Source organism: Pyxicephalus adspersus, chromosome 7, assembly GCF_032062135.1.
Source record: "Pyxicephalus adspersus chromosome 7, UCB_Pads_2.0, whole genome shotgun sequence".
Lineage (NCBI taxonomy): Eukaryota > Metazoa > Chordata > Amphibia > Anura > Pyxicephalidae > Pyxicephalus > Pyxicephalus adspersus.
Window position 1 is genome coordinate 44,946,777 of NC_092864.1, and position 23,720 is coordinate 44,970,496.

Sequence of the window (23,720 nt, forward strand, 5' to 3'; positions counted from 1 at the left end):
ATAGATATATTTTGTAAGTAATTGTATATTTAATTATATAATTTTATATTGTAAGTAAAGGAACTTCAATTTTTTTTTTTTTTTTGGCTGCAACCTAATTGCATACAGAAAAAAATGAACATGCCATAGATGCTACAACATGCAATTTTTATTAGAAGGAATTGGGTCAATTATAAGGAACACCAGATTGCCCCTTTCAAACCCAATTGGTGGTTTAGGTACTTTCTACAACACATACTAGTAAATAATAACAGGCAATATAATAATATTGGATTCATTAGGATTTTAGCGTCTGCCTGTCAATCAAAATCTGTCCTTGGTCTGTAATTAGTATGCAAATGAGGTACCAGTTAATGCATTGTAATGTAAAGTAGATATTCGTCTTATTTACATGTATTATTGTGAAACACATGAATGTTAAACACTTTTAACAAACTAAATATATGATGTTAATGAAACTAACACAATTCAACTACGGTACTTTCTTTTCATGCTATATCCTCTTATACAATACCCAATATCAGTTAGGGACCCCAACCAAGAGTACTAGCCTATCCCAGGCATAGCTCCAGTGGGTTGCAATGTATTGAGCTTGTGTAGTCCTGTGTTTTCGGCTTTAACAAAGAAACACTGCTTGCTGAAAGCAAACCATTCACCATATTTATGTATAAAGTGACTCTGAAGTTTAATGTCCACATGGATGGAAGTTGAACACATGTACACCTGATACAGTAATCAAAAGAATAATATAAATGTTATCACAGAAGGATGCAGGTGAAACAAATGTAGCTGCTTTAATTCAACGCTTGAGATATATATATATATATATATATATATATAATTGTTTTGTTTTTTTTGCATCATCTATTTGTCTTGAATAGTGGTGACCTTGAAAGTAGGCATTTATACTGAAACCCTAATAGGATGTATTATTTGCTGCCTGCAGTGGCTTTTACTTTTCTTGCCAATAAATTTGCTGGCAGAATAAGCTAAAACATAGTTAGGATTTTCTCTTTAAAGTGTAACTGCTGTCATATGTCTTAGAGTAGACAAAGGGTGTAGAAATGTATTAATTACTGAAGAATCCAACCTTTGACACTTGCACACTTGCCAAAACTAGGTATTATTGTAGGAGAATTGCTACATGTTGAGTGTGGTGTGTGTTTTTTTTTTTTTACTTTATACCTACAATAAAACAGCTCTCGTTTCTTATTTGTTTTAAATGGTGAAAGATATGGGGATGGGATTATCCTTATTCTGTCCTCACTATATAGTGAGTCCCTGAGCTGGATTAAACACCTAGGATGGGTTTTAAGACTTTAGATAAAAGGCCCTGTACAGCCACCACATGGCTATTCCGCCACTGTTCCAACCCAGGTATGGCACTGGAATCAGTAATCCAGTGCAAGAGCATAATTAGTTTTCTGTGCTAACTTGCTCATTATCTAGTGTGATTTTGGGAAGTTATTACGAAGTTTTCAGGCCATCATGCAAATATTAAAGCCTAACTGGACCAATTATCTAAATACTTAAAAAGCAAGATGTGCAAAATCCTGTAGCTCTGAAATCATCAAAGCTCCCTTGTGATAGGCATGTCAAACCCCTACAGAAAAACCACTTGTTTAACACTGTGAAAAGGTGGCATGATGGATGTTGTCAGGATTTTCTATTTAGGATGAGATTATCTAAAGAAAAAGGACCTATGCAGCGAATGCTGTACATTGAGTTCAAACAACCCATTCAAATCTATGGGCTCCCTACCACATTTACACAGAAGGCAGGTGGGTCAGCAGGTGTCTTGGGGTGCCATCTAAAAACCTGTGAGGCATTTTGTTTTTGAGTTCAGGAATGTGTTATAGCTAAACATGCACACATACTTTTAGACTAGAAATATAAATGTGTGTGAGTGTTTTTTTTATATAGTGATAAAATCCAAAGCAGAACATGAAGCGCAAAGAGAATGTAAATAAATCAATGTTTTGTTCCCGAAGATTAAACGGAGTGATATCAGCAGAGTTCTTACCTTCTGTGATGAAGCAGCTGTGAACCTAGAGGGAATCACACACTCCAACGTATGGCCTACCTTCTGGACTGGATACAAAATAACAAAAGAGCTCTAGACAATAGATATTCTTTACAAATGATATTCTTTACATAATTGTTTTAAATAAAATTTAAAGCACATGGGAAAAAAAACAATTGCTCATCAAGGATTCTATACTACACTATATTATAAAACTATATTATTTAAAATGTTTTTGCTCAAGATTGTGACAGTTGGGTGAATCATTGTTAAAAACATTGCAAATAGACCCCAGTGTGTGTATAAAAGTAAATGGGGGGGGGGGGGCATTGATGAAATTTTTTTTTCTAATATTTTCTGTACTTTTGCTCACATAGTCTATTTTAATTTACTATGACCTTTTCTTTCCCACAGACACATGTGACAGCACTGCAGCTATGAGTGGAATTCTGAAGAGGAAATTTGAAGAAGTCGATGGATCTTCACCCTGTTCTTCCATCCAGGAATCGGATGAAGACATATCCAGTAGTGAAAGTGGGGACAGTTTTGACAGTATCAACCCATCAAGCTCAAGTCATCCTACACGTAAGTTTGGGGGGGAAGGGGTTTAATATATGTCTTGTGCTTGCTAGACTTGGGTTTACAAATTGGGAAGAACATCAGGAATTTGAATTGTAGCAAGGGTGACATTGAACAACCCTTCATCCCAAGTCAAAGTTCGGGACCTCTCAACTCTTCTTCATTATGACGTTTTATTACTTGCAATATACAAACCTGCATGGCACAAGCCAATTCTTTCTTTGCTAAAAATGCATCAGGACCTCTCCCTCCATACAATGAGCTGGGATGGAAATGTTGACATGAAAGTAAACTTCTATGGATACATGTTTGGCAGAAGTGTATTCCTTTTCTGGTATGACGCACACAGTTCTGTTGACTACTATTTGATGGAGTGGACACTAGTGAATTAAATCAACTAGTAGCTTACTGTCCCAATGCCCTTTAACAGTGCCAGGGTAAACGGCTTGTTTGCTGCTAAAGTTCCCACTTATTGTCTGAAGCTTCCATCATAAAGAGTATGACATTATGGAGCTTCATAAGTATCTCAACAAAAAGGTCTGGGAGAGAAACAAAAAGAATGGAATTCTGTCTGCTCTAGAGTGCTTCAGAATGCCAGACATAACTTAGTCTGCATTCAAAAGATGATAATACCAATGACCCATACAATTGCATTCTCACAGGGTCTTATGTGTATATAAATCACCTCCCAACAATGGAGAATAGAGAAAGTTAAAGACTTGTTGGTGCTCATTTGTTGTTTTTTTTCATGAAGACCATGAATGACTGTTGTGTTCTTTTTTTTGTGGGTGCAATTTAAATTCCAAAGTACCGTAAGTGTCTGTGATACCTACTATTGAACTTTATTTCTACTATGCCCAAAACTGCAGCATGTAGGAGTTTGGAAGGCTGTCAAAGTCAAGTATATAGGCATGAACTGGATCGTTTAATACCCCATAAACACTTGACCCCCCCCCCCCAAACACTTTAGATGAGAAAATCTTGGTTTAAAGGACCGCTGAGGCACAGAATAGGAAATCTGAAAGTATTTAGTTAGTTTATTTGAGAGTTTATTGGAAACCTAAAAAGGTGTAAGTGTGTGTAAAACACGAGCTATGAACCTATTTTGCTCTCCTCTTGATTTGGTGTATATATACCACGAAAAGCTCTTTTGGTGACCTTATGATGTTTGATACTTGCCATTGTTCCAGTAATTTCTAAAGGCTACTTAACCTCCCTTTCCTCCATTATATGGAGTTAGGAGTGTACATTGTAAGCTTTACACACTAATCGCCATTTGATGACAGTGCTACTCTTCCATACACTATGGTGAGCAAGTGTTGTTACCCTTGGACAGAAGCTGTGCTACTGGCAGGATTAAAGAGTAAGCTTACAAAATAATACAGCCACTACATCTAAGAGTTTATAAGCTGCAGTATATTAATGGGTCTTAATCAAGCATTTTTTGAATCTTGTGACTTTTTTTTTTTTTTTTCATGAGGTGAAGAAATGGCTGCCATGACACTGCAATATATCTATAGAGGCTCTCTGCATTGTGTAACTTTTGTTTGGTGAGGCAATGGCTGCCTTGAGAAATCATTATATAGCTGGGGTCACCACTACTGCTGGGCCCCATTGCAGACATATGATTCTTTTTGGCTGTAGAAACACCCCAAGATAAAACCACCTATATGAGGGCAAAAACTATTCTTTAAAATTTATTTTTCAGTAATGATTTGGTAATCATTTACAGTTGGTTACAAAACATAATTAATCCTCTCTGCAGTGCATTAGTGAATGAACATTTTACGTTCCATTACTTTCTATTCTAGGAAAAAAAATATTCCAGCTGTAAACTTGGAGGCCTTTTACAGTTAGATGTGGTGTTTGGTGTACGTGGAAATAATAATCCCTGCAACAGGATGTTAATTAGATAGTGGGAACACCGGTCAAAGCGCAGTGTGTTGCCTTTTCACATGGAGCATGTAATGTACAAAGCAATATTTCCAGAAGTGAGAGCGAGGCAGTTTACCCTCTAAGGAGCTTAGTGGCAGCCTGCCAATCACAAAGCAGCATTTGGCTTCGTCTGCAGCTTGGCTCCTGCAGATATAGTGTTAGTCTCTGTATAATAAGCCTGTCATTTCTTGGAGAAAAGCATCGCCATATGAGCATATAAATATAGCTCGCTTTATCAGTCCAAAAACAGAATAATAAAAAATGCTAATTATAAAAACAAATTTTGCACACACTCTGTTCTCAAAGTCTCAAGGTCTAACTTTACTTTCAAGCATTATTGGAGTTTATGGGTCCTATAAAGTATTTTCAGTATTATATTTTACAGGCTCTTAAGCTCTTTCCTTAACTATAATTGCTTACTTTGAGTTTGTTGCACACTGGGCTTCTGTCTGGACCACTTTCAGCATCTAGTCCTTTGCTCCCCAAACATTACTTGTCTACCCATTTCTTTCATTGGCTTTCAGTTTATTAGGTCATGGAAGTTCAGCATAACATGTGTTGTTTTCTAGAGTGGCCTGCATACAAATATATTCTGCCTTGTGATGCCCAGTTTTCCTTATTTACCCATTAGGGAATTGTTCTATTTAACGTCTCCCAAGAATCAGACCACTTCTTGTATTGGGGCCAAGCATTCTTGAAATGAGTTCTGAGACAGGGTGCTGAGATGTTTCTACAATGCACCCTATGACTCCTCTAACCATCCGTGATAGTAAAATATACACTTTAGTTTCCATGGTCTTCGCACCTGCCATAGCCAATACAGTGATATTTACCTCTTCTGCTGGATTTTTATTTATTTATTTTTTATATGATGTATAATACATTTAGCGGAATAGAAATGCCAGTGGAAGGTGTTGCTGAAATCTCCAAAATGAGGAGCAGTAAGCCAGGATATATCTGCCACAAATCCAGGCTCCTGGTTTTTCCTTCTGGTGGCATGACTATGTCAGTAGAAACTGAGCTCCAATTAGCTTCTCCTGCAAAAATTTTAAAAAACTTGGTGATATTACAGCGATTTTTTTAAAGATGTTTCTAACGTGCAGAGAAAGATTGCTGAGACATGCCCTTGAGCAGTGTTTCTTAACCAACGTTCCTCCAGAGGATGCTAGGGGTTCCTTGAGCAATTTGTTCCTCTCAAGTCAATTACCACTGACACCAATTATTTATTTGGCTACCCAAAAGGGTGCCAATTTTTCCAATGGTCAACAATGTAAGGGGCTTTCTTATAATCATAAATATTGGTAGAGGTTTCCTGAGACCTAAAAGTTATTTCAAGGTTTCCCAATGTTGAGAGAGGCTGTTCTAGAGGGAGGGAGAAGGGGTTTACAGGTACATTTGCCTAAAAATACCCTTTAAGCGTAACTGAATTTTTTATTTCCTTGTAAAAAAACCTAGAACTAATGATTATCACCTTTATGACCAACCCCTGTGTTTTTATATCCTTATACCCAAGAAAAGGGCCATTTTTTGCTCCCCCAAGATAGGAACAACTGGGATATATTATATATACTCTATATTAGTATTCAGTGCATGAATACGTTTTCATACCTCTCATCTACAGTGCCTTTAAATACTTTCTGCTCCACTATTTACACTGTTTAAATCTCTGAAAAATAATTACCATCAGCTTTGCACTGAGTTATTTATGCTTATCGGCAGTAGTGCCAGGGATTGGTGCAGGGTTTAAAACTTGCATGCCTCCACTTTCACTTAAAATAGCTGTACAGCAACCCCAGCCAATCATTCCCAGCAGCCTCTATTCTGCAAGACTGCTAATTACCTCCATTTTATCGCTTCTGCGACTCTTGAAGGCTGCATTTATGTTGTCTGCAAAAGAAAAAAAAAATGTTAATTGGGCCTATTAGTGAAACGGCTTTTTATGTAGATTATGGAGGAACAATGATTTCCAGTCAGCTGCACTGGTCCAGGGATTCCAGCTTTGACCCTGATAGATGCTGTGCAGTTGGTTTTCTTTCTCTGCAGTCATTCAGTCGCTCATGTGAAACAAGAGCTTTAAAAATGGATGAATGCTCTACTGCCTCCAGATGTTTTGTGAATATTACATAGGGGATGATGACGACAAGTCGCTCTAATTTCTGAATGTCGGACTTATTTTATTACTCTAGAACGTTGTGGCTGGTGTGAACTGGTTAAGTCGTAAAGTGATTTTTTTTTTTTTGTGAAGGTGGATATTTTGCCCTTGCAGTTGTTACAGACCTCCTCTATCCAAATGCACTTGTCAAATCTTGACCTCTAGGGGCAGTATCAAATGAGGTCTTCTCCTTCCCTTAGGCTCTGGTAAGTTAGGGTAGGGTCTTACTATGGGCAGTAAGTGATGAACAATGTGTGCAAGATGTGTCTAAGAAAGCAAAATTATCCAGAAACATAAATGGGGTAGAGAGAGTTGTGGATGAGCTTGGCAGCTGATCATATGCTTCTTGTAGAAAAGCTCTGACATGTAACATTATTATTGCACTCTGAAGATCCCCACTCCTATGTACCTTTAGGGCTGCTGTTTACTGTACTGATGCTATACTGTGTAAACACACATTTCCTTGCCCATAAAAACCTGAACATTACAAACTTGTTCCCAAGATATTTTATCTCCAAACACTGGTTGACATTGTTTTTAGTTGAGTAGAATGCTCATGGGTGTCATTGCAGTGGGGAGAGCAAAAGATTAAAGGGTCTGAAATGGGTTTTGAGTTAGGACACTTGACTTGGGTAGAAAGGCTGCAACTACAATGGTGCAACCAAAGAGAAATGGTATAAGACAATGGTGTGTTGTCTTAAGTAAAGTAGTAAGTGAAGCAGAGCCTAGGCAGCCAATGGATTTAATGGCAAATTGTATAAGGTGACCCCCCCCCCACCTGGATTTTAGAAGTGTATACATTTGACATTTGAGAGAACAGCGATGTGGTATAGTGGACAAATATTTATCCTTTTATTATGCTCAAAAATAGAACAATTTAATATTTACTTCAATAAAAACTATACAAAATATATGTTTATATCAAGCTATACATAATTTTTACAACTGAAAAACTCTCTCCTTATTGGACAGCTTAATCTGATAAATTGGAGGCAGCTACTGCATTGTGATCTATTTAGGTAACCCATGGTGCTCTTGAGTTCATAGCTAAATGTTTCCCTTCTATAACAGATTGGGTGTGTATTATAAAATATATGAGAACAGAATGTGCTGCAGTGTAGGTGTTTTGCCTACTACCGTAATAGTACTATGGAAAGCTGCCACCATGCTTCATGTGTTGTGGACATACTTTCCCAGCACTGTAGATTGGTGAGTATTTTGTTGATAATCCCTTAGAATTAATGCAGGAAAACGAGCCGCTCACATGCATATACAATGATGACTTTAAAACCAGATTATCGGCATTGAGTACAGAGCAGTGTGAGGAAGTTTTTTTTACTTTTGACTATTTAGGTTCAAAGGTGTCTAAATTTTACAGGCTTGTCTAATTATCAATAGACAGTCCAGCAGTATGTTAATTTTGACCGTGTGTTTTGACTGCTAAGCATTTGTAATAAAAAACATTCAAGAATTTTATTTAATATTCTGACCCATTCAATGCAAAGAAACCAATTGCCACCAAGGTAATAAACATTAATACTAATAGAATATGGGAAAGAGGAGGGGGAGCTGTGCTGCAATATGGTTTTAATAAATCTGGTTTGACATCAGGAGACAAGCAGCGGAGAGTGCTTTCAGGTTGGCGTTCTGCCAAACCTCAAATTATTTGTGTTTGATGACCATGACATGGTCCCGTTCCAGTAAGAAGAATATCATTTATATGCTTTTTTGTAAATTGATTTGCATCTAGTTAAATTGGTAGACAGACTTTTTTTTTTTTTTTTGATAGAAAGCGATATTAATTTTTTTCACCACTGTAGTATTTAATTGGTTGACTATTATCCTTATATTGCCACCAATCTTTTTTTTTTATTATTTATTTTTTTGCATATTGAGTAAATTCATCATACTCATTATACTCATAACATTATTCAAAGAATGTTCCATTTGCAGACCTTCGATATTGTAGCTGTTTCCAAAATATTCGGGTGAAATGTTAACTTCTACCTTACATAGCTCTTCCCCAACGGGCTGCTGGCCAGTTGGGGATTTTTATTTGACCTGATGGTGAAATATTTTTCCACTGCTCAATATCGTTGATCAGTTGGTTATGTTGACCATTTCATGACAGCACTTGGGGTTCCTGTTGCTCCACCAAACGGTTTGGTGTAGCTTTGTATGAATGATTTGGATCGATGTTCTGCTGATTGGTGAAATCTGTGCTCGCCACAAGGAGAATGTATGCTCTGGGAAGCTCCACCGTCTACAACAGATTGTGCCTCCTATTGAGTGTTTTCTTTGTTCTTTATCTCTCCTCTTACCTGCTAAGCAAAAAAAAAATTTTTTACCTAAACTGTGACAATGACATAGGTGGGCAACTTTATACTCTCGCTCAAAGTCTGGTCATACATGGACAATCTCCCTTAACTATTCCAACTAGTAAATCAGCCTAATTAGGAAACACGATAATGTGTATAAATTAGGAATACCCTTGTAATCTGTGATAGTTGGTAGATCTGGATAAAGTAAAAACATATATTCTCCACCTGTCCTGAAGACTCAACCGAAATTGAAAAAAAATCTCTAACTCAAGTAAAGTCCTCCCACCCCTTCCCAAACATGTGAGATTGGAAAAAGTTTCCATATTGGAAGATTTTCTCCTCTAAACCTGCTTTGGTGACAGCTGAAAATGTTAGATTTACCTTTTACCTTCTAAGTAACAATTGTCACCTTGACTAGTAGGGGTAGATCTTCCAAATGGGAGACAAACAGCAATAAAAAAAACATCCACAGATGTTCTAACCTCACTATCTAAAAATTTTTAGATGCATTTTAACATTTATGGTAATGATTGAGTGTTGGTCAACCTATTTTTGTTTTTACTGCACCATTGCATCCAAAACCAAGCGTTCGTTATTAAGAATTGCTGGTCTAATATTACGTTTTCACTCTGGAATAAAATAAAAAGTCCCTGCAACACAGTAGGTAATCTCTGAAGTAACACTTTTTTCTTTTTTTTTCTTTTTTTTTTTTTTTTTCAGCACCATCTATTCTAAAGCGAGAGAAGAGACTGAGAGCCAAGAATGTGCGCTTCAACTGTGTCACAGTGTATTACTTCACCAGGAGACAAGGCTTCACCAGTGTACCCAGCCAAGGCGGAAGTACCTTGGGGATGTCTAGCCGTCACAACAGTGTACGTCAGTACACTTTAGGGGAGTTTGCTGTAGAACAAGACCGGCTGCATAAGGAAATGTTGAGAGATCATCTTCGAGAAGAGAAACTCAACTCTCTGAAACAGAAGGTAGCTTTATATTTGGGATATGAACCAGGCCTGGATTGGCCGTCTAGTAGCCTTGGCTGATGTCCGAGAAACTTGCATGTCTAGGAGGATCTCTGGGTAAATAAAACAATTACTCCTTTAATAAGAATGGAGAGAATGCTTTAAATCCTCCTGAGCCAGTTTTTCTTAACCAGGGGTCTTTAAAACCCTAAGTTTCTTCTAGAGGTTCCTAAGAGTTCATTGTGCAATTAGGAATTTGTTTCTCCGGTCAGTTTACGTGATCATTTTGGATAGCTGTAAGGGTAACATTCATTCCACTGATCACCAGGCTAATGTACTGTGAGCTGTGGATAAAGTAATTATAGAAGGTGTTCCATGAGACCTGAACGTTTTACCATTGGTTCGCAATAGTAAAAATGTTGGGGAAAGGCTGTCCTAAGCTCTTGTTCTAATGGTGCATAGCAGTGGCTTCCTTGGCAGCACAACAGGAAATAAATAGAAGCTGGGAGGCTGCAGGCAAAAGGTACATTGAAGCAGATGTGACAGTCTCCATTTATTCATCTTTTTACATAAAGATGCTTTTATGAATGAAATACCAGCCGTAACTCTGATGAGTCTGTTATCCAGAGAGGTAAGTGCAATATCTGCTTCTAAATTCTTCTAGCCACTGTTTAATGTCGAAGCAGAGCCCTGCAGCTACAAATGCCATACTACCTTGCTAGCAACCCACTAAAGCTTTTTCATGGAGGTCTATGAATTTTATTTGTGGAGGTCTATGAATATACCCCCAAAAAAATGGAGGAATGTGATTACATTAACTGTCCCTCTCCTGGAACCAAATCACAGTTTGGTGTTATTAGAATATGCCTGATTTTGCAAAAATCATTTTTCTTTCTACATAAATGGGTCCCCTAAATTTTGTTGAAGCATAAAATCAGGGCTTGTAAAACAAGGCTTTGATTATATGTTCCTTTTGTGTTCTTGTTGTTCTCATTACATATGGATGGTACCTTGCCAAAGGAAGATTTGTGCCGATATAAGCATATATTATATTAATTTTAAACATGGAGTGTAAATTCCCAGTTGTGGCGTGAAGATTCTTCAAATTGAAGGAGGCAATGTTTATTAGGCAGCGTCTCCGCTGTATCCACTAGAGAGGAAATACGGCATTTGCAGAAACGACATTAAGATTCCGACTGTAGCGTTTCTCAGAAGTCAGCAAGATAATGAGGCCATTGCTATGCAAATAGGCTCATTATTATTAATTTGTGTCAGCCCCTGAGAGAACCTCAAATAGCTTTTTGGAAATTTTAAGTAAGAAAGTAATTAATTCAGCAAACAGGAAAATACACAGACATATAGGATTTTTTAGGAAGATATAGGTATAAATTGTTCTCTTCCTACAGAAAAAAACAAATGCAGTTTGGAATAATGATCATCTAATAACGTGTTAGATGGAAGGGGTGGGACAGTTTATTGGAGAGATAAGAGAAACTCGATTTGCCAACCATAGAAACCAACAAGAATTCGGTGACTGGCAAAAATGATCATCCTTTGTAAATTAAATGTAAACCCAATCACTAAAACTTTATATTTTATTTGTTCTACATGTATCATCCACAATAATGAATACCTGATGAAGCTGCCTTCCTTTAATAGGGACTAAACTCTGTCCCCATCTCATGTATGTTCCTCTGCATTAGGTGTTGTCACCCCATTAGGTGACAATGCAGAAGAACCATGACCTAGGGCAGGAGAAGAACCATGGCATACCATATGAGACAAGCAAATAATTATACTAAAAGTGTTGGGTTCTACAGATCCTTTAGCTATTGGGTTCTGTTCACTGTGCAGTTAAGGTATTACAAAAGTGGAGTTTTTCACTTTAACCTTTGAAAACCTCAAAATTGATTCCCAGCAATTTATTCTGTATGTAACCAGCTTTATACTCATGGATCAATTACCAGACACAGTTGTACTCCTACTTACAGGGGTAAAATGTGATGATCCCCATGCCAAATTGGCCCTTGCCTAAGTTAACATAGATTCTGATTAATATACATTTTTTAGAATAAATGATATTACCATAAATTGCTAATCTGTCAATCTGGCTTCCTAAATGTGCAACATTACTTAATAACAAGTCAGGATGGGCAAGTGTGGTTTGTTATTAATCTAATATTGTGGTATGGATGGGTTGATTTGCAAATGTATTTTTGCTTATATTGACAAGTAAAACACACTTTCAAAAGAGAACCCCATCATGTTCAAGGAAAAATAAATAATAAACAAAAAAAAATGTATAATTGTTTTTTTCTGGACTGCGGCAAACACCACTATGTTCCTCTGAGCTCACTGATGAATTTTAAGGAGATCAAACATGGTTACATGATATTGCTTGTCCCTTGCTGGATGATTATCAGTAGCAGAGGCCAATGGACAGGACCACAAACCTTGGCTTAAGGTTGGGTTGGGACATGACTACAGAAGGAAGGGGAATATCACTTGTTCTCTCTTAGTCTTATGTTAATCTGTAGAGTAATATTCAATACCTACCCTATTGTTTTTCTTCTGATTTCAGTTCACAAAGAATGGCACAATAGAATCTGAAGAAGCCAACATTCTCACACTGGATGATATTTCAGATGATGACATCGACTTGGATAACACAGAAGTAGATGAATATTTCTTTCTACAACCTCTGCCAACAAAGAAGCGGCGTGCCTTGTTGCGAGCATCTGGGGTGAAGAAGATCGATGTGGAAGAGAAACATGAGCTGCGAGCCATTCGGCTGTCCAGAGAAGACTGTGGCTGTGACTGCAGAATTTTTTGTGACCCAGAAACTTGCACATGCAGCCTCGCAGGCATTAAATGTCAGGTGAGCCGCCATGTCAGATCCATTTTATAAAATGACCCATGGGAAAATCACACACCCCATGTTTCACAACATTTTGTGCAATAGGTAACTGTAAGGAAAAATGGCATAAAAATGCTATTTTTACACTTCTACAATTCCTTAGCTGGCTGATTAGTCAAAGAAGAGCCAGTGCTTAGATGAGGTTGTAACAGGGAAACCACTGGTACAGCAAAGCAATGAATCTGAGTTTCATCCTTCCATTATTTAGTGCTACTGTGCAGGGGAATACAAGAGACTGATAGCAGTACAGCTTCCCTTGCTAGTTGTATGTAAAAAAAAAAAAAAAAAATGTTTTAATAAAATGCAGAATATTCTCTTAGTAAATGTGATTATTCAATTGTTTCCATACATACATAATGTGACCTATGGATATAGAGCCCATTCAAATAGGTGCATTGTGGTAATGCTCGCTCTATGTGTTTCCACAATAAATCAATGAATGTACTGTGGTACAGGTGCCACGCACGATGCTATAAAGGTCTGCACAAATATAAAAATAAGTATTTTTGGTCCCAAATGTGCTCTTCTCTTAAAGAAAATTCAATTTAGGATAAGCATCACCTAAATAAAATACATGTCCCGGGGGGGTCTGAAAGTATACATATAACCTTGGCTGTGTCAGATAATGCAACGCTTTTATAACAAGGTCCTAAAAAATGAGTCTCTAATAAAATTTAGGTTCTTATATTTTTTCTTTTTTCCCCTTGCTAGGTGGATCGAATGTCTTTTCCATGTGGATGTTCTAAAGAAGGATGCAGCAATACCGCTGGGCGAATTGAGTTTAACCCAATCCGAGTACGGACACATTTTTTGCACACAATCATGAAGCTTGAGCTAGAAAAGAACAGAGAACAGCAGCTCTCTGCAGCCAATGGTTGCCCTGCAGAAGTCGGGACACTTGCCAATTCAATGGTTCAGTCAAGCCACCCTATAGAGTATTCTGTTGCTGAGAACTTTGAGGTTGAAACTGACCCTCAGTCTGCAATGATGCACTTTCAGAATTCTGATGAGTTGGACTGCAGTGGTGAAGAGGAGGAGGAGGAAGAGGAAGATGATGATGGAAGCAGCTACTGCAGTGAAGCCACTGATTCCAGCACTCAAAGTTTAGCACCGAGTGAATCTGAAGAAAATGATGCTGAAGAGGATGATGATGGTGACAAATCGGATGACTTTAATGAGTCGGTTGTACACCATGATGACAACCTACCTGTATCTTCAGTCTTTTGCTATTCTGATGCAAATGTTTTGCATGAAAACCATTTAAAGAATGCTCCATATTATGCCAACCCCTCCACCTTGTATTATCCAATGGACAATAACAATTCTGCTGGCACAAACCAGCTCACAGAGGTCTACCCTGATCGGGACTCGCTAAAAAATGGTGCTACAAATTTGGTGCCTTATAACATGAGACCAGAGCAGTTCAAATATGTGGACTATTCAAGCCAATCAGTCGACGAATACACCAATAGTCATTATACATCGTCAAGCCCCTCAGTGATAGTTTGCCGGGCTGCTTCAGAAAATGACAATGGTCATTGTAATCCTTTATACACTGAACATCGGGCAAGTCTCCCACCAGTAGGATTCCGCTCCTATTTAAAAAGCCCTTCTTCTGAAGGATATGTATCAAATTTAAATAGTGGAAGTCACCATGTACCTGAACTTCTTAATGATAATGCCATAGCACTCTCCGAGACAAATAAACTTCATGAGGATTGCATGAAATCTCCTGTAGTGGAGACTGTTCCGGTTTAATAGGTGTATAAATGATATTGGAAAAAATGGTTTTTCCCCCATTGTGATTTACTGATTTCCTCCAAAACTAAGTTTAACCCCCAAGGAAATGAAGATGAACAAGTTATCGTCCTAGTCTTTTTCGATTTGAGATTTACGTTTTATGTCAACATGATGACCATGGCAATGCACAACAACACTGTTTAACAATGTATAAAAAAGTAACTAAACAGATTTGTTTATTAGGAAATGTTAATTTAAATATGTTAATCTTTATATATATATTTCAGAAATGGCCTTCTATCAAAAAGGTGAAATCTGCCAAACCAACACAATCAAATCTTTGTATAGCTGATTTACGGGTCTGTGCAAGATTCCTCTGATTCTTTTACAACCTGTGGATTTCTGATTGATTGAACTACAATTGCACCTGTCATTTGCAATTTGATTTTTTTTTCTATTTGAACACAATCAAGAAACTCACAGGTAGCCAAGCCTCTCCTAAATATTGTTATCTCAAGTTTAGAGAAAAGGACTTAATGTGACTGTGTTAAAACTATTCTAGTTACCTGTGATTTATTATTTATGAATGTTCTGTGAATTGTTCAGTGTTTTTTGATTTTCTGTTTTATTTATATTACAAATGGACGCATGTTCATAAAGAGTAAAATACTTAACAGCATATCATGGCATGCCCTTAAACAATAGGGACTGTGCTATGCAGAGGACCTTTTAAATGGAGGTAGGGTTGACATAAAGGATACATTCAATGTTTATTGGATTTAAACATTAATATCATTAGTATCAAACTCCTGAAGTTTGTTCTTTTTTTTTCGCTCATACCACCTTAAAAAATGCAGGCTTTGTTAAGGAAACTTATACTGAGAAATAGTGGGATGCTATCGCTAACTGTATTTTGAAAATGTTTGTACTTGACTGTATTTGGCCTTCACTAATTTTGAGTTACTTTGTTCTTGGTTAGTGGCTTTCTATATTTAAGTCAAGGGGTCACATAGTGTTTTCAAGAGATGTCAGCATTGACAGGCCATAAATTTCTCTTGGCACAGAATTCTTTGAAGAATATCTATTAGGAAATATCAATTTTGAAAAGCATATCATGGTGCCTATACATGGGGTTGAATTGTCCCATAATTTGTTCAAAGCCTTTATTTTCATGCAGCAATATGAACATGTAAGCAAGGTAAAAGACACAATGCATTGGTGCCAACCCCTAATGTGATCATTTTGCTGAGTGAAATAGTTCAGACGATATCTATTGCCCCAAATGCTAAACAAGAAAGAAACTTGCACTGCATGTAGTTTTTGGGGAATGTTCAGTGGAGCCTTATATATGGTGAAAAACATGGGTGATTGGAAGCCATGATGTTTAATGATATGACAGATGCAACCTGATCTCACAGTTTTAAACAAAATTACTTTTAAACATTAAGTGGTTTTCTTAGTGGTGCTTTGTTGTCTATTCCCATTGGTGCTTCACTTAGTGTCCAACCACTGTGTTGCCAATACTTTAGTATAACACTGTTATGGCAAACCTCATAGCTATCAGAAAAAAGAATTCAAAGGATTACCTTAGGAATAATAAAACTAAAGTCTTAAATTGCATATGCAACCTATTCACCAGTGACCAGTGCACTTTATGCTAGTTATGTGATGGGTCTCATTCTTAGCAGCAAAATTCAGGTTTCCATGAATCCGTTCACATGGAACTCAGATTAAAGCTGAACTCCAGAAAACCTAGATATAGCTGTGCTGTACAGGGGCATCTATGAAACCAAAACCACTTTTATTTGATAGGTGGTGGCAGTGTTTCTGTGCTGTTTTGCTGTATCTAGGGGTAGGTTTACTTACCCATGGTGCCACCTCTGAAGATTTGAATTGGTGTCGCTTGCAAATATTTTTTTTTTTTTTGTACCATCATTTTGAGCATTACAAGTGGTTTCAATTAAAAAAAAAAATACGCCTCTGTGCTAGGTTTTTGCAGTCTCTTGAAAGTTGCTTGCATGGGTGTTTTGCAAAAGCTTGACAGTCTGTTACCACTACCAGGCACCTAGTTGTGTGATGACGGGTATCTTAGGGTGGTAAAGGAGCGCTAGTCTGAGCATACTCTTACTGATAACAATTTTGCATCAATAACTGCAACATTAAACAGATATAAAAAAAACGGCAATTCAGAACACAGGTCACCTAACCATGCCCAGGTTTACCTTGATAGCTATTTTAATGCTAACCTGTGCTACAAATATGATGCAAGACATGTACTGGAAGACGTAAGTGAAATCTGTAAATTCAGTGAAATATAACACTACTCTACAGACTGTCCTTTACAGGTTCCTTGTTTTGTTGTTTTAAAAATCTTCACCATTACTGGATAAGTGATTTACATTTCTGAGCCAGTTTGAACACATTTATAAACATTATTGACATATAAATTTAAAAAGCATGTTTTATTTAGAGCCTCCACAAACAAAATATTCTCCCTTGAGAATCCTGTAAGGTTACAGAATTGATATCTACAGCTTGGTACTGTAACTTACTCATATGTTGATGCACTTTATAAAAGGCCAGCACAATCTGAGAATCTGTTAAAAAGCACCTTTCATACAGTGTGGATATTTAATAAACCCTGGTACTATTTAGCAGATGTAATTGGAATGTTCTTTTCAAACACCTGTGCAAATTTTATAAATGTCAATACCTTATTCAAAGACGGAATCATTAAATTATCGCCCCATCATATTTAGGCTTACTAAAGTGTGATCACTGCAAAATAAATAATCATTAGCTGTAAAGCACAACGATCATTGATGGGAAGGTGTGGACCAAGTGCTGAACTGGTAAATGCGGATTGCATCCATACACTCACATAGCTGGGTGGATAGGTGTAATTGTAATAATGTTTAATGAGATGGCATATATGTTCCAAAAGATATTGATCCTTTTTCCATAGGACCGTGTTTCTTGACCTTTTTAACAAGGGGAAAGCCTTGAAATAACTGTAAAGGTCTTCAGGGAAACCTATAATTACTATATCCACAGCTCACAGTACATTAGTGTGCTGGTCAATTGGGCGAATGCCTCTTACATTGGTGGCCATTGAAAAGAATGTCACCCTTACAGATAACCAAAAAGATCATGGGTGTCACTTAAACTGACCTAAGAGTCACTAATTGCTCAAGGAACCCCTAGCATTCTCTGGAGGAACCCTGGTTGAGAAACACCGGCCTTGTGTATCATTATTTGTAAGCAAAATCTAGTCTGAGATTAAACTTTTATTAACTAAGATTCAATAAAAAATCAGATTGGGGCTCCTGCAATGGTGTGTACGAAAGTAAAATAAATATTGGGCCTCTGTATTACGTTTATCCATATTGGGATGATGTCCCAGAGGTGGGGGATACGGTACTACTCCATAATCCCTTGATTGCAAATAAAATAAGGATCCCATTGCATCCATTTAGACTGCTGTATCACAATAAAAATGCACCTTCAAAAAAGTAAGATTCTATTTTCTGCACATTTGTTTATCCTGATGCAAATGACCTATCTCCGGTAACAGCACTGTGTACAATAATAAAATGTAACCCAGAATACAGGAACATAAGCAAAAATAATGTTATGTGCCACTCCAAAATGTATGTACAACCTTCTTTCCAACACCTCTCCCCAAATATGTCTGTTTGTACCACCTGGTATTTTGCATTGATAACTAGTGATAGCCACCAAACAAGGATGTAGTATATATGGACCTAATACAACTCTTTTTACTTGTAATCAGTACGGAATAATGTACCTAATACACCTCCTTGTCATTAGTGTCATATAGTGGTGTATAATGCACCATTTTACTACAGGTGCTTAGCTATATAAATGCACTCTTCTATTTTAGACCCCTTCATTTTCCTGTATATATTAGATCCTATTGTATCTCACTATTATTATTATTATTATTAATAAATGGGATTTATATAGCGCCAACATATTACGCAGTGCTGTACATTAAATAGGGGCTGCAAATGACAGACTAATACATACAGTGATACAGGAGGAGAGGACCCTGCCCCGAAGAGATTACAATCCAGTAGGACTATGAACTATAAAGTAAAAATAAGCCCTTGTAAAGAAAATGCTTGATACCTACCCATTTCCCCACCTCCAGCATTAACCTTGGCCATGTTGAAATGATCGTGCCCAAGACTTTCCAGCATCCAACACACCTGTCTGGTCTCCTTCTCTTAATTCTGCCAGCCTCCAATGTCACTTGTGTGTCCTGCAGTGATGTAGGGGAAGGTGAATAAAACAATAGCTTGCATTCAGGGATGAAAGAATCCTAGACTCCAGGAAATGTCAGATGCAGGTTTATGGTCAGCTAGAAAAAGGCATTGAATACTGCCAGATTAAAAGCAATCAAGGAACCATAAAGTGGAATAACACCGCGTCAATGGTAAGTAGGTCGATTTAATTATTTTCATGAGGATGTCACATTGGGAAACAAAGGATTAGGTAAGGCAGTTGGTAAAGATTTAAATACCGGCCTACAGGAATCTTGCTGCCTTTTTTTTATCTTGATAGAGTTGGATTGTAAAACCAAATATTTGTTTTTGCATAGGCCCCATTGTAAAGAGTTCTCACCAGGATATTCATTCTGCCCCACAACAAAACACTCTCTGGTAGAGCAGGATCTGCTTCAGTTCAATAACAAGCTGTGGGAGTAACGAGACCTTTAAGTAGAAAATAATGGTGAAGTATCAGACTGATAATCAAACTTCTGTCGCTTTCCTTTCTCTCTTCCTATCTGCATGCTCATTGTTGGAACGACCAATTGGCTTCATGTGCTATTTATCCCTCTTTAAATCTAAGCCCTTATGAATAAGGGTTTGCAAGGTAATAGGTCATATTTAGGTACCTACCTGCATAAAAAAAGATGGTCATGTGCAGCTTAGTGTAGGATGCTGAGATATGCCAGGTATCCCAACATTCCACGGGACTGCAAGGAATGGCTGCATTACCGCGTATGTGTGGATCATCGCAGCACGGCCAATCAAGGTGGCTGAAGATCTAATCCCCCCCCCGAATCGGACTCCAAAAGATGGCGATGCCTGGGACGGAGCAAGGACAGGTGTGTGCACATAAATTATGATCAGGCAGGAAAGTTTATTTTTTTACAGAGGGGAAATTGTCTGTCCCTTTTGCAAAAATTATCCTGCTTGGTTTTTAATATTATTAAACAATATTTATATAGCACCAACATATTACACAGCGCTGTACATTAAATAGGCGTTGCAAAAGACAGACAGATACATACAGTGACACAGGAGGAGGAGAGGACCCTGCTCTAAAGAGCTTACAATCTAAGAGTTGGAGAAGTAGCACACAATATTAGGCCTTGTTTCACTTCTTTATTTGTAAAGTTTAGTTTATAAGTATTTAATTAAGCAATTTTAAAGTAATTACCCCTTTAACTATTTTTATTCTGGATTTTGATGTTCTTATTTGGAAATACCTTGATCTTTCCTATAATCTATTTGGAGCAGTTGGGGTTATGAAAATAGAGGAATGTAAATTGAAATATGCAGATATGGAAGGTTTCAGTGATTGATTTTATTATGCATTTAATTCATTTTTTACTTAGCCTCATATTGCCTCTTAACTTCAAAGAGTGTTTTACAAAGGAAACGCAAATGGTCACTTATCCTAGAGGTCCCCAAGAGCATTTGAATTTATAATGTGATAGGACACCACTTCATAAATGTATTTTGAAATCTTTATAATAATATGGACACTAGATTTTCAGTATAAAAAATGTATATATATGAAAATTAAAAAATATCTTGCTGTTATAGAAATACTGCGCTAGGTTTATAGTGGATAAATAGGAACACACTAGGGTTTTTTGGGATAGAAAGAGGTAGGGGTGGCAAACTCCCACCTTTGTAAAATATACAGATGTTTTAAATTAAAACAATCAATTAATTAATAAAAACTAAGATAAAAAGTATTTTTTGGAATTACTTTGGGCTGAATACACTCTATTCAAAAAATGTTGAAGACAGAACAGGTACTTTGCTCAGCTTAATAAGAACCGTTATGGCATGGTAAGGACAATGAAGTATTGAGCATATATATATATATATGAAAAGGGACAACACCACAAACAATGGGGAGTGGTGCATAAATATATATTACATAAATAAAAATAAACACTTGTAAAAATTTGGAGCAAATTGAACCAGTGTTTTTTTGGGGTTTTTTTTTGCCTTCCTCTGGATCAAATATATCCATAGATTTTTTTAACTGGGATATGTTTATTTTCCTAGGGGTTGAACTTGATGGATCTTTTTTCAACCTAACTATGTAATTAGGTCTAACATGCATGGTGACATCAGGAAATTGATAAGATAAGGGAATGGCTAGCTAACACACATCAAAGTTTTATTTTACCCTGTAGTGCTTCAATGGCATAATATTCTGTATACCAAAAAGGGGTAAGTATGGCATCTCTTTCCCATGCTTGAACAATGTTGAGTATAAATACAAACCATCTATTGAAAAGGCGATTAGTATGTGGATGAAGACCTGGGGCAGTCTCTGCTTCCAACTTTTCCAGGTACAATAAGTGGGTTAAATCAGATGAAACATCTTTCATACTGGGCCATTTAGGTGCCATCCATGCTCGCATTATTGCCCTCTGAGCTGCTAACAGGCAGACATGTAGCTATTGTTTGTGAAGAGTCTTCTTCGGGTCACAATAGTCAAATAGCAGAAAGAAAGGCTGCAAAGGCGGATGGGTGGCCATCACTTGAGCTATATAATCAATGACTTGTTCAGACAGGCAGGCAGTGTGTCAAGGAGGCTCCCAAATATCTTTTCTTTAGGAAAGATTGCATTGTTGGGGTGGAGAATGACTGTTTCTGGCCTGTGAAGTGTAAGTGGCAACGGTGCAGCAAGATCAGCTGTTTGAAAGCCATTATGCAGCTATAGCAGCCATGATGGTTCATCTGCTTTCCTCTTGCATTTATGTGATTATCCAATAAGTAGTTTACAATTAGAGAAAATTGTCAAAAAAAATCATTAACTTTACCTACTCCGGCCAATACTCATAGCGTTAGCTAATTAAACCGCCCCCGTATCTGGTATAATCCACAAGGTAAATTTTAGCGTATGTGTCAAATTGTATTACTTTAGATTTTATAGATCTCAGTAGCATGCAGTATATTACCACGCTCATACCCTTTGCAAATGTTTGTTTTAATCAATTACCTAAGTTCATATTCATGTAAAAACATAACACACAAAAATCTCATAAATTCCTAAAAAGTGTTTAGAAAGAGCTCCCTCTGGTGTACAATTAAAGTAAATGTTCTAATGTCCACTCCACGAAAAAAAATTAAATGTTAAAGCTTCCAAGCCATGGTAGGATATTTAGCTACCTAAAGCCCAACTCTACATTTAAAAATTTATGTTTGTGACACGCTAGTATGTAATATTCAGGCTTTGCAATTTAGAGCACTGTCCTATTTAAAGTGGAATTTTCATTAAAGAAATTACACTTACCTTCAAAGGTGGAAAGTTGTAGATCCCTCTGGGATCCTAGTCCAGTAGGTCCCGCGCTGCCCCTTCTTCCTTCTTCATCCCAGCGCAGCCTGAACACAGCCTTCTTCCTTCTGTTGATGTAACCAGATCTCCTATTGACTAGGGGCGAGATCACATGACATGAAGTCCTCCCCTTAAAAATAAAATAAAAAAAACTAAAAAAATAAAAAACATCTTTTTCATTATATAAAAGGGTTAGCCACCCTTTTATGTGATGTAAAAAATGTTGATATGTCCTTTCTAACCAGCAAGTAGTGAAAGCCTGTTATTTGCTTCATGTGTCATGTTGTGTATCCGCTCCCTGAGCTTAATACCATTGAAAGGTTCTCTTTAAAGCCTAATTCGAGATTGTGAAGAGCAAAAATCGATAGATATCCCCTACAAAAAAACAAATTATATTCACCTCTCCAGCCCGGTCCACTACAGTCTTACCCACTCAGGGATACAGTCCCAGGCTATTAAGTGTCATGGCTGATTCCACAGCAATCCCCAGGATCAATCACTACTGTATATAACGCATCCACTAACTTTTCCATGGTGTTAAAACACCATTTTCCAAAATGGTAAACTGAAATAGAATGCATATTAGCAAGTGACATAATGGGCCTAGTTTATCAAAGCTCTTCAAGAATGGAGAAGATAGAATATCATGGGTAATCCTGGGTGATCCAGCAAACCATGAATGGATCAGGTTCAGGATTTAAAACATTTGCCTAATAATAGCAAATTAATTTAGGAAATCCATTCTAGGTGTGCTTGATCTGCCAGGTTCACCTATATATTTTTCCCCAGTTGTAGAGAGCCTAATAAGTTATTTTTATTATTATTATTCAACAGAATTTTATTAGCAACAACATAATATGCAGCGCTGTACAATAAATAGGGGTTGCAATTGACAGACAGATACACAGAGTGACACGGGAGGAGGAGAGGCCAATGTGCAATAACCATATTATGCACTGAAAAGAAATAAATGGTTCCTAATGAGGTCAGTATGAGGAGATTTTTATATTTGACTGTGCGGATCACAGAGCATTTTTTGTTATAAAGGGAACTATTTAACTTACAGAGCTGCATAATATGTTGGTGCTATATAGATACTGTGTATGACTATTATTTTTGTTATTATTATTAAATAATAATAATAATAATATTAAACTCAGCAGTCAACATGGCAAAAAAGCAAAATAATTATTGCAGCATACCAGATCTTCAATATGATGGCTGCATTAGTTTTCCTTTTTTTTTTTTTCTTTCCAGGCTTCTTACTTTTATTTTCATTCATAGAACACAGCTTGAGGGGAGAATTCATACCATAGTTTGAAGTTTTAACACACACAGAGGTACAGCTGAATTTACTAAGACACAAGCTTTTTGGCAGGATATATTTGTACTTGGCCACAAAAATAAAATGAATAATGCCCAAATGTCTAACAAATAGTAATCTGTAATGCAATAACATTTGTTCCTGAGTTTACCTTAAGCA

General features: G+C 37.0%; 1 protein-coding gene across 2 annotated transcripts in view; it reads left to right on the top strand.

The window, feature by feature from the left end:
• Window positions 1-18,142, top strand: part of CSRNP3 (cysteine and serine rich nuclear protein 3) — a 66,796-nt gene extending 48,654 nt beyond the window's left edge. For both annotated transcript variants that reach the window (XM_072418276.1, XM_072418275.1), the window contains exons 2-5: window positions 2,438-2,608; window positions 9,731-9,990; window positions 12,551-12,847; window positions 13,598-18,142. In XM_072418276.1, coding sequence (XP_072274377.1) covers window positions 2,461-2,608; window positions 9,731-9,990; window positions 12,551-12,847; window positions 13,598-14,644 — 1,752 coding nt within the window. In that variant the 5' untranslated portion in view covers window positions 2,438-2,460 and the 3' untranslated portion in view covers window positions 14,645-18,142. The remainder of the gene's footprint in view (window positions 1-2,437; window positions 2,609-9,730; window positions 9,991-12,550; window positions 12,848-13,597) is intronic.
• Window positions 18,143-23,720: the final 5,578 nt, after the last annotated feature.